The sequence below is a fragment of the Trichomonas vaginalis genome, chromosome III (assembly GCF_026262505.1).
Source record: "Trichomonas vaginalis G3 chromosome III, whole genome shotgun sequence".
NCBI classification, from domain to species: Eukaryota; Parabasalia; order Trichomonadida; family Trichomonadidae; genus Trichomonas; species Trichomonas vaginalis.
The window spans coordinates 5,306,949-5,319,873 of record NC_067205.1 but is presented as its reverse complement, the minus strand read 5'-3'; the positions used below and the strand labels follow the sequence as shown (position 1 = coordinate 5,319,873).

Below are 12,925 nucleotides of genomic sequence, written 5' to 3'. Positions count from 1 at the left end.
ATTCGTTCAGTCAAAGACGACATGTACCAAATGCAAAGTATAATGAATGCTCTTCAGTCTACAAAGCAAGCATATCATTGGTTTGAAAACCAACAGACAAAAGAACTTTTAGAAGAATTTCCTCATATGTTTGCTACCCTCGGAAAACCGAGGGAAGAGATTCCATTCGAAAATCGCAAGAATTTGGCACCTGGTTTGAAAGGTTATTATGTTCATAGACTTTTAGTAAATGCTGTAGCAATGTGGGCTTCACCTCGTTATGCTTGTTATATTTTCATGATGTTAGATGAACTATATAAAGCAGAACGTGGAGAGATGGAAAAGAAACTTCAAGCAAAAGATGAAGTCATTGAATCCAAAGACAAAAGCATACAGAAAAGAATACCACGTTCAGTACCAAAAGGAAAGGAAAAAAGCTATAAGTATATGATATATACTGAAGAGATGGAGAAAGAAGAAGATAAAGATATGGTTATGTTGCATTTAGTCAGAAGAAACAACAAGAGCTTTTATGACCTCGCTCAAATATATAAATCTGACAGAAACTGGTTCTATCGTGAAAACTTACCGATTTCAATGACACCGAATGAGCAAATAAAGGAAATTGTCAAAAATACTCTTCCTCAAACACACTATGACATCAAAGGTTGCACAATACTTACATTCAAAGAAGACTTACCGCTACTGAAAGAAAAGATAACAGAATATTTCGATAACTTCAAAGAGGAAGAATGAAGTCACGACAACATTAACGAAGAGAGAATGAGGTGAAAAAAGAGGTGAAAAAACGGGTGAGATCTCACCTCTTCACCTAAAATATATTTTTGTGCTATATTTACACTCATTTACGAAGAAGTCATGAATCCTACGTCAATTATGTTCGACACTGTAAGCATTAACAATAACATTAACGAAGCATCATGCTGTTCGCTCTTTCGTACCTGTTGTCAAAATGTCATGTTGTCATCATTTTTAAAAGAAGTTAATTAACCTGGTGACACATGGTGACGTGGTGACACTTTCAGTTATTCAAAAATATATTTTTGCTTAAATAGCTTCAGGGTCAATTTCTTCAACCATTTCACTTCCTTCGTCAATGTCAATAGAAGCTTCTTCAACCTTTGGTAAGAACTTTTGTATGACATCTTTGTTCGTTATTGTCTTCAGAGATGAAGGATAATATTTCACATTTGTTTCACCCTTCTTATATTCTTTCTGTTCGGAAAGATTCATAGTAATACTGAAGAAGTCAATGTTGGAGTTCTTTATAATAGTATAATGAGTATCTTTGACATTCACGAAGAAACCATTTTGTTTCAAAACTACTGCTAACTCTTGTGAAGTATAACGTTTGCGGTCAATGACGATAGCTAATGGTCTGACATACTGACCAAACTTAGATTCTTTCACAAACTTCTTGTTAAAGATAACATTAACGTTTGAAGCACCATTGAACTCATTCTTGATGGCAGTAGCGAGAGCATTGTATGAAAAGAACTTGCAATCTTGCATGTGTTTCATTAAAATAAAAATATTAAATTATTTTGAAAAATAACTTAAAAAAAATCTAATCTAATTTTTTCTAAGAAATTTTTTTATTTCCTACTAAAGATGTATCGGAAGTTGTCTAAGTTAGAACACTCGGAAATAAAACAACTTCTTACAGAAGCTAACATAGATGTTGCAAAACATTACGCGACAAACAAAAAAGCACTCGCTGACTTCATTAAAGACTACAATGGTGAAATAACTTATGATAGAATTCATGAGTTCATAAATGCAAGAGCATTTCCTTTAAATGACGTTGCTATTGACTTATATCATAGACGTTCAATACCTCATGAAGTAAGAAGAGAAATGTTTGACATAACAAATGCAAACGTTGGTCATACTCGTAAAGCTCTTTCGCATGACGTTCGTCAAGAGATGTTTGACATAACAAATGCAAACGTTGGTGAAACAAGAAGAAGAGACGACACACTGAAACAACAGAGAAGAGAGATGTTTAAAAGTGCTATAGAACAAGTTCGCAAAGCTAACGATGTCATTCGTTCCATTGACGACAAACCAAAAGAAGGTGAGAGATGGTTAAAGAAAGATGAAGAGAATAGGAAGAGAAATGTGAAGTCAGGCAATAGACTCATTGACTTTAACATCGAAGCTTTAGATGAACCAAACAGAGACTATTTACACAAACATTTCGGTAAGGTTTTCATGAGACTCTTAGAGAAGATTAAAATAAACTCCCAACAAAGATGGATGGTATGTTATAAACTTGGTGGAAAGTATGAATGTTCTACGTTAAACCTCAATAATATTGGAACATTACTACATCAGCTCTTGAAGGAGAACTTTATATCAGAGATAGAAGCAAATGCTGCAGGTATTGTTGAAATGCACTATGACTTCTTCTTGACAAACATAAAGAATCTTACTGAAATAAAGATGTATGATTTAACAGAATATGAAGGCTTAACGATGTCAGATGTTAAGAAAGGCAAACCAAAAAAGAGACCATATAGAGATGAAAGCACACTGACAGAAAGACAGAAAAGATTATTGAACAGACTTAAACAAACAGGAGATAAACAAGATATAGATGACTTCTGGAATGAAATCCTTGATGAAAAGAAGTTTTATAAGAAGAGAAGCGGTCAGTTCTGGAAGTATCTTTGCACATTACCTATAAATCTTGAACGCTACCAAATCTTCAATGAACTGAACAAAAGAACTGCAGCACTTATGACAGAAGACAATTGTTTCGTTTATGCTTGCATTCAGGCTGGAGTAGATGAAGAAACTATTGACCACATGAGAGAAGTCATTCGTGTTAGAGACTTTCCTCAAAGTAAAGTACAAGAAATTTCTGACGCAACAGGTATAGCATTTAATGTTACCATTGGTTATTTCAATGACTCAAGACATAATGAAATAAAGAGATACATACCAAAAGAATGTGAAACTGTTCGAACTATTGACTTACTTCTTGTTGAAGACCACTACATGCTAAATGAAAGACTTCCAATGACAACATATTTCATTCGCAACTATATAGAAATCTTGAAGGAGTGTGGTGGAATGAACATTGAGAAACAGATGAAAATATATACAATGAGAGAGAACAAATATGTAGTTCGCATGGATAGAACTACACCGCTATGGGATGTTATGAAAACATTGTGGGAGTGCAAATATTTCGAACCTATTTCTTATGGAGAACTTTTCACATATACGACTGACTTATATAAACAGAACCTTGCACCATTTAAAGATTTGACATATGCTCCAAAGTATTGTGTACAACTGAAGAAGAAAGCAGAGTCAAAAGAAGTAAATAAAGCTAAATGTAAGTTCATTCCTGAGCACGTTTTCTTTGCTGACTTTGAGTGCAGTACGGATGGCTTTCATAAAGCTTTTAACATCTGTTATGACAGTGAAGATGGTTCAGTGAGTGAAAGCATATGGGGTCAGAACTGTGCAACAGAATTTTTGGAACGACTTCCTGACAAGAGTTTAATATATTTCCATAACCTCAGTTATGATATAAACTTCATCTTAAGACACATGACAGAAGTGAAAGGAACTCCCATCATTAAAGGTTCACGAACAATGCAAATAACTGGCTTATATAAAGGACGGGCAATTATTATAAAAGACTCTTACAGTGTTATAAATAAGAAGCTTAAACTATTTCCTGCTATGTTTAACTTACAAACAGGACCGAAAGAAGTATTTCCATACAACTACTACAGCAGTACTTTGTTAGCAAATGACAACAGAACTGGTGTCATTTCTGAAGCATGTAAGTTTGTCAAAGATGCAGATACATTTATGAAGAACATAGATTCCATCAAAGGTTGCAGAATAGATGAAAACCACTTCGACTTAGAAAAATATAGCACGTTTTACTGCAAACAAGATGTAAGAATTTTAAGAGAAGGTTTTGTAAAGTTCCGCAATGACTTATTGAAAGAGTTTGATTTAAACGTTTATGACTACGTTAGTATTTGTTCTATTGCTAACAAATTGTTTGAGAACAGAGTATACTTCCCGAATGGAAATCTTTATGACCTCTCAAATAAACCAAGAGAATTTATTTCGAGATGCATTCAAGGTGGAAGATGTATGTTGTCAGATAACATGAAACAAAAGAGCGAAAAGAAACTCATTGCTGACTTCGACGCTGTTTCATTATATCCATCCGCTATAGCAAGATTGTATACTTTAGAAGGAATTCCAAAAGTATTGAAGGATGAGATGTTAAGCACAGAGTATCTCATGAGACATTTATTCGATGACGACCAAAAGGAACCCATTGGTGAAAAGTTTATGTCTGGCTTCTTTGTTCTCATTAAGATAACAGAGATTGGAATATATAGACACTTTCCTTTAATAGTTTGTGACCCTGAACTAAATCCAGAACTTAACGTTCCCAGAAGTTCAAACACTTGCTGTCTCATGTATGTTGACCATATAACATTACAAGACCTTATAAAATATCAAGGTGTCAAATGTGAAGTGTTGCAAGGATACTACTACGATGGGCAGAGATATTAGAAAAGAGATGAAGTAAAGAAGTTGTTTGAGTTAAGGTTAAAGTATAAGAAAGAAGGAAATCCTTTGCAAGAATATAAAGCTCATTCTGAACAGTATTTATGGCAAATATTCTATCTCCTATTGAGTCAAAAATAACCATAGTAGATGACAAAGATGCTATAAATATGCCATCAGAAACTACAACCATATAGTGAAGTTCGAAGGTTTGGATGGTTCAGATAAAAACTATTTTCAAGCTAACAAAAAGCATTTGCAGACACTTTAACTTCTGTCCACTTGGTGTTAACATTCTGTCTATGTCGAAGAGAATAATGAATGAAGTGTTTTGCACGATTGAAGACTTAGGATTAAAAGCATTTTATCAGGATACAGATTCGATGCACATTTACAATGAAGACATACCACGTTTAGCTCATGAATTTAAGAAGAGATACGGTAGAGAACTTATTGGTAAAACATTAGGTCAATTTCATTCTGACTTCGCAGAAATAACACCTGGAAAACAAAGTTTAGCATACAAGTCAATATTTTGTGGAAAGAAGACTTACATAGACTTACTCACTAACGATTTAAATGAAGTTGCATTTCACTGCAGAATGAAAGGCGTGAAGCAAGATGTTATTGCTTTAACCGCTAATGAAATGTTTCCTGACTCTGTTCAGTGTTTCTATGATGAAGATAAAGGTTTAATGGTTCCGCAAGGAAAATTTGACAAAGACTCTGAGTTCAGTGTCATGAAACTTTATAAAGCACTTTATGACGGTCAAGAGATTGGATTTGACTTATGTAAGTCATGTCAACCTTGCTTTGAAGAGAAGTTTAACTTCTCAATAACGACTAAAACAAGCTTTATTCGTAAGTTGAAGTTCTGAGGTCATTTATTTTTGTCAGCAATGAGGTCATGAATGAGGTCAGCAATGAGGTCATTTATTTTTGTCAGCAATGAGGTCATGAATGAGGTCAGCAATGAGGTCATGAATGAGGTCAGCAATGAGGTCATGAATGAGGTCATTTATTTTTGTCAGCAATGAGGTCATTCGTGATAAAAATAAAGCTAGCGTAGATTTTACAATACTGCGATGGTAGAGTTTAAGAGTTGTGCTTCAATGTAGAGACAGTCCTTCCCATCTGGAGGTAAGAACACTGGACATTTATGGCCATGAGTGGAGAACATGTCTATCCAAAACTCACGATTGAAGCCAGTTAATTTATAGTATTTAGGGTTAGGAAGTGGTGAAGTTCTTGTATGACCAATGAACTCATTTTCAACGCCTTTGGCTATATTAGAGAAAAGAATAGCTTGCTTTCTATCCCAAATGCCAGGTGTTACAATCTTTGAAAATTCATTTTTCCTCGGAAGCATTGCATCATAATTGAAAACATTCTTGAAATCATCACTTGGTTCAGAGATTTGAAATCTTATACGTAATGGATTTTCTTTCTTTTTAGCGACTTCATTGAATGGTGAGAATACAACAAACTGACAGTCATGTGTTCCATCTTCATTTTCATTAAATTCATAATGAAAGTCTATAAGTTGTGGCTGACTACCTTCTTCTTTCAGTTGTGCAAGAAACTCACGTAAAGGCTGTAAAGTTTGTACTTCAATGTTGAACTTTTTCTCAAACATCTCATTAAATGAAATCATACATTGCAACAATGTTGTATCGTCTTTAAAGTATTTGTATATGTGAATGTTTTGGGCGCTTAAAGACTGTTCGTCATTTTCTATCTCGACTTGAAGTATAAAGTCAACCTTTCTGAAAGCACGTGTTATATACATAGATGTTATGCCAATGTACTTCTCTTCATTTATGTTCACAATCCAGTCTGTTGGAAACTTAAACGTTACTCTGTTCCCCTTTATTTTGACGTCAGGGTTTTCACTACTGAACGCAACAGATAAAGGTATTTGTCTATACATTTAGTTCCAATAAAAATAAACCATTTACTCTTTCTTCACTTCAGCTTCTTTAGCTTTTGCTTCAGCTTCTTCTCTAGCTTTTTTCGCCAGTAGTCTTGGGTTCTTTTGTCTTCCAGCAGCTAATGCAGCAAGTTGTTTTTCACTAAGTTTTCTCTTTGGTCTCTCTGGCTTTTGTTCTTGTTTTTGTTCCTTCAGTTCGGATAAAATTTGCTCACGAATTTCTTTCTTCAATGCTTCAACATCTATGACACCTTGAGTCTTGTCCGTAGGGCTTGTCTGAGTCATTTGACTGCAGATAAAAAACAAAATTAAAACTTTAACCGATGTAAAATGAGCTTGTCAAAATCAGAACGAGAGTCTATTATATTAAATGACGCCAGAGGAATACAACATCCTTTCTATTACGTAAGTCAGAGTAAAGATGGTAAAATATACGTAAGAAAAAGAAAGGTACCATTAGCGAATGCAGAGAGCGACAACATTAAGGTGCATGGCACCGAGGGCGAAGCCCATATAAAACCTTCTGTTCAAACTGAGCCACCAAAAGAACAAGAAGAAAAGAAGCCAGATGTACTTTCAATAACGAACCAAGAGCTTATTGCAAAGTTCGTGAATTTCATTGAAAAACAAACCGAGTCAAAGAACCCTGACCCGCCAGTGAAAGAAGTTGAGACAAAAGAGAATGTACAGTTCATTGAAAATGTCAAGAAACAACTTCCACCACGAATGCCAAGAAGAAGAGTGAGAATAATGAAGTAAATAGATATTTTTATCTGAAGTAAATACATGCAGAACGAACAGCTAAACGAATTACTCCAGCAGAGCATATTCATCAGATTCGCTCATATTTCGATATCATAGACAATGCAGTTCAAATTGGTGACACTAATAGAAAATATTCTGACGCAAAGATTCCATCACAACCTGGAACTGCTAAAGATACACATGGGTAACATTCAATCTCTCACCTCCTGGTGAAAATATGTTGGACCTTTACAATACATTCATTACGTATAAAATGGAAGGTCAATTTATTGTAGATAAAGAAATTGGTTCAGGTTCCAATAAAACAAACCCACCAGGATTTTGGATTGGTTTCGATGACGCTTTCTATGCAGTTGCTGGATATCAAATCCTTGCAAATGGTCGTATCGTATATTCTCAAGACAACGCAAGAGAAGAAGCATATATAACTTCAAACTCACAAACTACCGAACAAATAAAGAAAGTAGATGTTTTCTCAAAGACTCGACATGAAGATGTATGGAGTCATTCGGGAACATGCAGAACAGGACAAATTGTTAGTGGTCCAATTACAGCAGGAAAATCATTTGATTTTAAGCTTCGTTTAAGAATTCCTGTAGAAAGTTTTTACCATTAGAACTATAAGATTTATTCCAGCTTTTGCAGGAAACATTCAGCTTAAAGTAAAGTTCAGTAGCGACGCCTTACAATGCACATCTATATCTGTAAATGATATCATTGCTTTCAATCCAACTCTTAAAGTTGCATTTGCTTCAGATTCAAATCCACCGACAAATAAATTTGTTCCATGGAATGAACCATTCACTATGATAACGAAGGCAGTAGAAGCTAGTGGAACAGTTACTATTACAACTGTAACCAGCAACTATTTCGAACAAAGATGGATTTTAATGAATGTTTCATTCATCCAAAGTCATTCTCTTTAGACCCTAACATTTATACAGAACTTGTAGAACATTATACAAACGAGGCTTTATGTTTTCCTGTTAAAGTTATGGATTGGATTCCTATGGACGGTTCATTCTCAAAGAATACAGATAGTTCAAGTGCAACATTTACAGCAGCTTATACGCCTATTAATGTTAAAAGTATTTGGGCACTATTTAGAAAGAAAGACAACTATTATGTTAATTTTGAGAACCCTAAGTTTAAATACCTTCAGCTTTCCATGGAGCTTATGGAAATATGCCTGCAGAACCCGAAAAATCATATGGACCTGTATTTTATGAAATGGTTGCGAACGCCTGCAATACAAACAATGATATGATAGGATTTAATGAAGATGTTATGAGGTCATTGGTGGATGATGGTAGTGTGGAACATAAATGGGATAGCTATGACAACACACATTTCTTATGTGGTTTTCCAACAGAAGTGGACTTTTGCTTCCAGCAAGGTCAAACATCTACTGCTCCAATAACATACAAATTGTCTGTTAAAGGACCTATTGAACTAGCAACTGAAATGTACCAAAGCCACTTATTGGATTTATGAGGGATTGTTGCTTTGCAATACAAGTAAGACAGTCAGGCATACCAATAATAAGACTTGACGACTATAACTTAGCTACGGACGACAGTGAGGAATAAAGGATGAACGTTTATTTTTAAAGCTTATAAATGAGTTCTTCATCAAGCTCTCGTGAACCTTCACCATCTATGAAACAAACTTTACCAAACGATTATGGAGCACCTATTGAATATTTCTTACGAGCTGCACAATGGCAAAGAGCAGTCTCACCAAGGTTAGGTGTTCCACCAGCTCCTGTCAAAAATAGCATTTGGTCAAGTCCTTATATAAAATATGGTCTCCCACTAGGTTTGCTAGCTACAGCAGGAGCAGTAATGATGTTGAAAAGAAATAAAGCAAATGTTGTAAATAATACTGAAGTAGCTGAAGTTAAACAAACTCCGACACCTTCACAAACAACACCTTCAATGACTCCTGAACCTATGGAATTACAAACTCCTGTTCAAAAGTCAACTCCAAAACCGACTCCAACATTTAAACCAGAACCTACTCCTCAAATAAATCGTAAAACTCCTGCGTTTCCTTACTGAAAAAAATAACGTTATTTTTATTTAATATTAAAATTTTTATTTGATTGAAATGACGACTAAAGTCACTGAAGCAATGAAACAAAAGTTTTTGGTAGAATACCTTAAATCAGGAACTATTCCAGAAGGTTTTTACATTCATACTATGAAGGATGGTAGAGTTCAGTTTAGAAAGATAAAGCAACCATTAGATAAAGAAGGAATTTTGAGAAAGATTAAACTTCATGAGGACAACATTGCTGAACTTAAGAAGAAGTTAGAAGAGTTGGAGAAAGGAAGAGAGTTATAAAGTAATGAATTCAAGTGGGTGAAAAAACAGGTGAAAAAAGAGGTGAGATCTCACCACTTCACCTAAATTTATTTTTTCACCTCTGACAACGTTTATTTTTAAGTTTATTTTATTATTTAGCGAGAACGTTTATTTTTATATAAATGACAGAACAAAAATAAAGCATATCTACTCAACAGGAATGAGACCCTTACTGACTATGTATTCGTTTAATGCTTGATGAAAACAATGGTACATATTATCGTATGGGTATACACAGCGTCTGTTTCCATCGTCGTCGTATATGTAGAGCTCAAATCCAGTCCAACCTTCTTTTGTACAATATGTAGCTTTATTTAAGTATGCATTTATGTAGATAAGGCAATTTTCTTCATCGCTCCAGAAATAATTTTTGTTCTTTGTTGAAATAGTTTTCGTTCCTCTGCGACCATAAGGAATGTATGCAATGAACTTTGCGTCATATGGGATTGTAATATATTCGGGGTTTCTTTCATCGTCAATGGGTCTATCTTTGTTAAAATGCATGTTTCTCAGTTTTACTTGAGTTTTGAATAGTTCACGGAAACGTTCTGGGAAAGAGTCATAGTAAATGTAGTCGGACATGTCTTTGTAATGAAATAAAAAAATTAAAAAAATAAAAATAAGGTTATTTTTATTTAGTGAGGACGGTAGTGAATTCATTAGTGAAGTCATTAGTGAAGTCGTTTATATGTCAGATGGTTTTGTAAATATTTAAGGTTAAGTTGGTGTTATGGTTGTGTTGTAAAATATACGTTACTGGTTTCGTAAAGTGTCAAAACCGCTAAGTGGTGTACGGAGGCGCGCAGTGCCACAGTACACGACTTAGGGATACTAACTCTAAGTAAGATCATTTATTTTTGCATAATATAATGCCAATATGGTTTCTTTTGATTTTATTTCATTTATAAGCAAATCAGATTTACCCAAAAACTCCACTCCATAAGCGTTCATTTGCTAAATTAAAAAGTGACAACGGGCTAGTCTGTCCCTTTCTCTTTTAATAGCTTTTTTGAATCTTGCAATCTAAATAATTAATATATGCAGGTCATTTTTTTTTTCATAATTACATTATATATAATAATAGATTATATGTCCAAATCGAACAAATTGTGAATTTTTACTTTTGAATGGTATTCAAATTTACCCTCTCCTAAGAAAATGCCCCAACAATATAACATTATCAAAAATCTCATATTTTCAACAATGAGTAAACATCAATATCACGATATCTAAGATTTACCAGAAGTTGGAATATCTTCTGTTGTAAACAGAAATTCATCAAAAGTGACACCTCAGAAAAGCTAAAATATTGAATTTTTGGAACTTTTGATAGAGCACGTTTTTAAATATTAATTAAAGTAAATGTATATTTTGTAAAGATTCTTTTTAATAAAAAAAATAGAATTTTGAAGAAGAACACAAAATCTTCTGAAAAATAATATCACATAAACTCATATTATTTTCTAATATATAACTATTTTATATAAAAATCAAATTCAATGATCTTAAAAGCGAAGGATAAACCTCAAAATTTACGAATATAATGAGTGGGAATATAATGCTTATCTATCATAAAACCATATGAAATATCAATTTTGCTTTACGCCTATTCCCACTCATTATATTCGTAAATTTTGAGGTTTATCCTTCGCTTTTAAGATCATTGAATTTGATTTTATAAAAAATAGTTATATATTAGAAAATAATATGAGTTTATGTGATATTATTTTTCAGAAGATTTCATTCTATATGCCTATGAAAAGTACTCTCAAAACTAACTTTTCCCTAATTATAATTAAATCTAGAATATTGTATTATGCTTAGTATTATTTCATTTTTCTCATTCAATTTAGAATTTACAAATGTCAAAAAATTGAGAGCTGTCACTTTTGATGAATTTCTGTTTATTACACTTCCACTTCAAAATATTCAAAAAACCCCACAATCGATAAAAGAACCATCTTTTTACAATCATCAGATTTCGAATATTTTCAAAAAGTTTTAACAAGAGTGTTAGTAAAATATGAATGCAAAATTTCAAATCGAAATGAGTTTGCAATTTTTCTCTTTCAATATTGGGAGAGCATTCAATTTTTTTTGAAAACAATCGATTGAAAAAAAAATATCCTCGTTATAAAAAGTCATACAAACTTTAATATTCGTTTTAGAAACAGATGAAGGCCAATAATTCAATAGAATTTAGCAAATTTGCATGAGGAAAATTTGATGACAATTAGAAAAATCAGCAAAATAGCTATTTAATGAGAAATCCAATATTGCAAAATTCAAATTGAATGACTGAAAGAACAGAAAAAGTCATTCTTTTCAATTTCGAATATGTTTCATTGTATTTATAATTATATGGCAAATAAGATATTTAAACTTGATTTTTGAAGGAAAATTCACAAAATTGAATAAATTCAAATAATTTTCATTCAAAAATAAACTAGTTTATGAGTTTAATACCAATTATCTATTCAAACTACAAAGTTTGTAATTTAAATATTTTGTGAGATCAGATTGAATTAATTCAAGGTTCTTTTCAATTAATATTAATGACCATATTACGCATTTTCGAACATTCTAAAACCAAATATATAAAAATGGGAGACGAATGTTAAATTTTTCTAGACATAAAGAAGTTGTTTACCGAGTTTTAGCTCTTATCTCTAACAAAAAATTAATTTTTAAAAAAAAAAAGACCGAATACGTTTCACAGCGAGAAAAAAATAAAAGGCAAGATAGAATTTTCTAGACATAAAGAAGTTGTTTACCGAGTTTTAGCTCTTATCTCTAACAAAAAATTAATTTTTAAAAAAAAGACCGAATACGTTTCACAGCGAGAAAAAAATAAAAGGCAAGATAGAATTTTCTAGACATAAAGAAGTTGTTTACCGAGTTTTAGCTCTTATCTCTAACAAAAAATTAATTTTTAAAAAAAAGACCGAATACGTTTCACAGCGAGAAAAAATAAAAGGCAAGATAGAATTTTCTAGACATAAAGAAGTTGTTTACCGAGTTTTAGCTCTTATCTCTAACAAAAAATTAATTTTTTTAAAAAAAAAGACCGAATACGTTTCACAGCGAGAAAAAAAATAAAAGGCAAGATAGAATTTTCTAGACATAAAGAAGTTGTTTACCGAGTTTTAGCTCTTATCTCTAACAAAAAATTAATTTTTAAAAAAAAAGACCGAATACGTTTCACAGCGAGAAAAAAATAAAAGGCAAGATAGAATTTTCTAGACATAAAGAAGTTGTTTTACCGAGTTTTAGCTCTTATCTCTAACAAAAAATTAATTTTTAAAAAAAGAC

The 12,925-nt window shown here is 32.7% G+C and overlaps 7 protein-coding genes and 1 pseudogene across 8 annotated transcripts, besides 4 other annotated features; 5 read left to right on the top strand and 3 right to left on the bottom strand.

The window, feature by feature from the left end:
- Window positions 1–10,450: part of a mobile genetic element that runs on past the window's edge.
- TVAGG3_0645960 (KilA, N-terminal/APSES-type HTH, DNA-binding family) lies at window positions 43–735 on the top strand (the record flags this gene model as incomplete). Its single annotated transcript, XM_051241438.1, has 1 exon — window positions 43–735. The coding sequence occupies one exon, from the start codon at window positions 43–45 to the stop codon at window positions 733–735; it is 693 nt and encodes a 230-aa protein (XP_051088025.1).
- Window positions 1,048–1,521, bottom strand: TVAGG3_0645950 (uncharacterized protein; the record flags this gene model as incomplete). The annotated part of the gene is made up of 1 exon (XM_051241437.1): window positions 1,048–1,521. The coding sequence occupies one exon, from the start codon at window positions 1,519–1,521 to the stop codon at window positions 1,048–1,050; it is 474 nt and encodes a 157-aa protein (XP_051088024.1).
- On the top strand, window positions 1,612–2,403 carry TVAGG3_0645940 (organellar and viral DNA polymerase type B; the record flags this gene model as incomplete). The annotated part of the gene is made up of 1 exon (XM_051241436.1): window positions 1,612–2,403. A coding segment is annotated over one exon (792 nt), but the record flags the coding sequence as incomplete, so codon positions are not given.
- On the top strand, window positions 2,479–3,330 carry TVAGG3_0645930 (organellar and viral DNA polymerase type B; the record flags this gene model as incomplete). Its single annotated transcript, XM_051241435.1, has 1 exon — window positions 2,479–3,330. A coding segment is annotated over one exon (852 nt), but the record flags the coding sequence as incomplete, so codon positions are not given.
- On the top strand, window positions 4,459–5,319 carry TVAGG3_0645920 (annotated as a pseudogene). The gene has a single exon. A coding segment is annotated over exon 1 (861 nt).
- TVAGG3_0645910 (uncharacterized protein) lies at window positions 5,745–6,481 on the bottom strand (the record flags this gene model as incomplete). Its single annotated transcript, XM_051241434.1, has 1 exon — window positions 5,745–6,481. A coding segment is annotated over one exon (737 nt), but the record flags the coding sequence as incomplete, so codon positions are not given.
- Window positions 6,506–6,670, bottom strand: TVAGG3_0645900 (uncharacterized protein; the record flags this gene model as incomplete). Its single annotated transcript, XM_051241433.1, has 1 exon — window positions 6,506–6,670. A coding segment is annotated over one exon (165 nt), but the record flags the coding sequence as incomplete, so codon positions are not given.
- TVAGG3_0645890 (repellent protein 1 family) lies at window positions 8,866–9,306 on the top strand (the record flags this gene model as incomplete). Its single annotated transcript, XM_051241432.1, has 1 exon — window positions 8,866–9,306. One exon carries the CDS (start codon window positions 8,866–8,868, stop codon window positions 9,304–9,306), a length of 441 nt encoding a protein of 146 aa, XP_051088019.1.
- Window positions 10,451–10,608: a mobile genetic element.
- A 264-nt stretch (window positions 10,609–10,872) lies between these two features.
- Window positions 10,873–10,910: a mobile genetic element.
- A 576-nt stretch (window positions 10,911–11,486) lies between these two features.
- Window positions 11,487–11,523: a mobile genetic element.
- Between the last annotated feature and the right edge of the window lie 1,402 nt (window positions 11,524–12,925).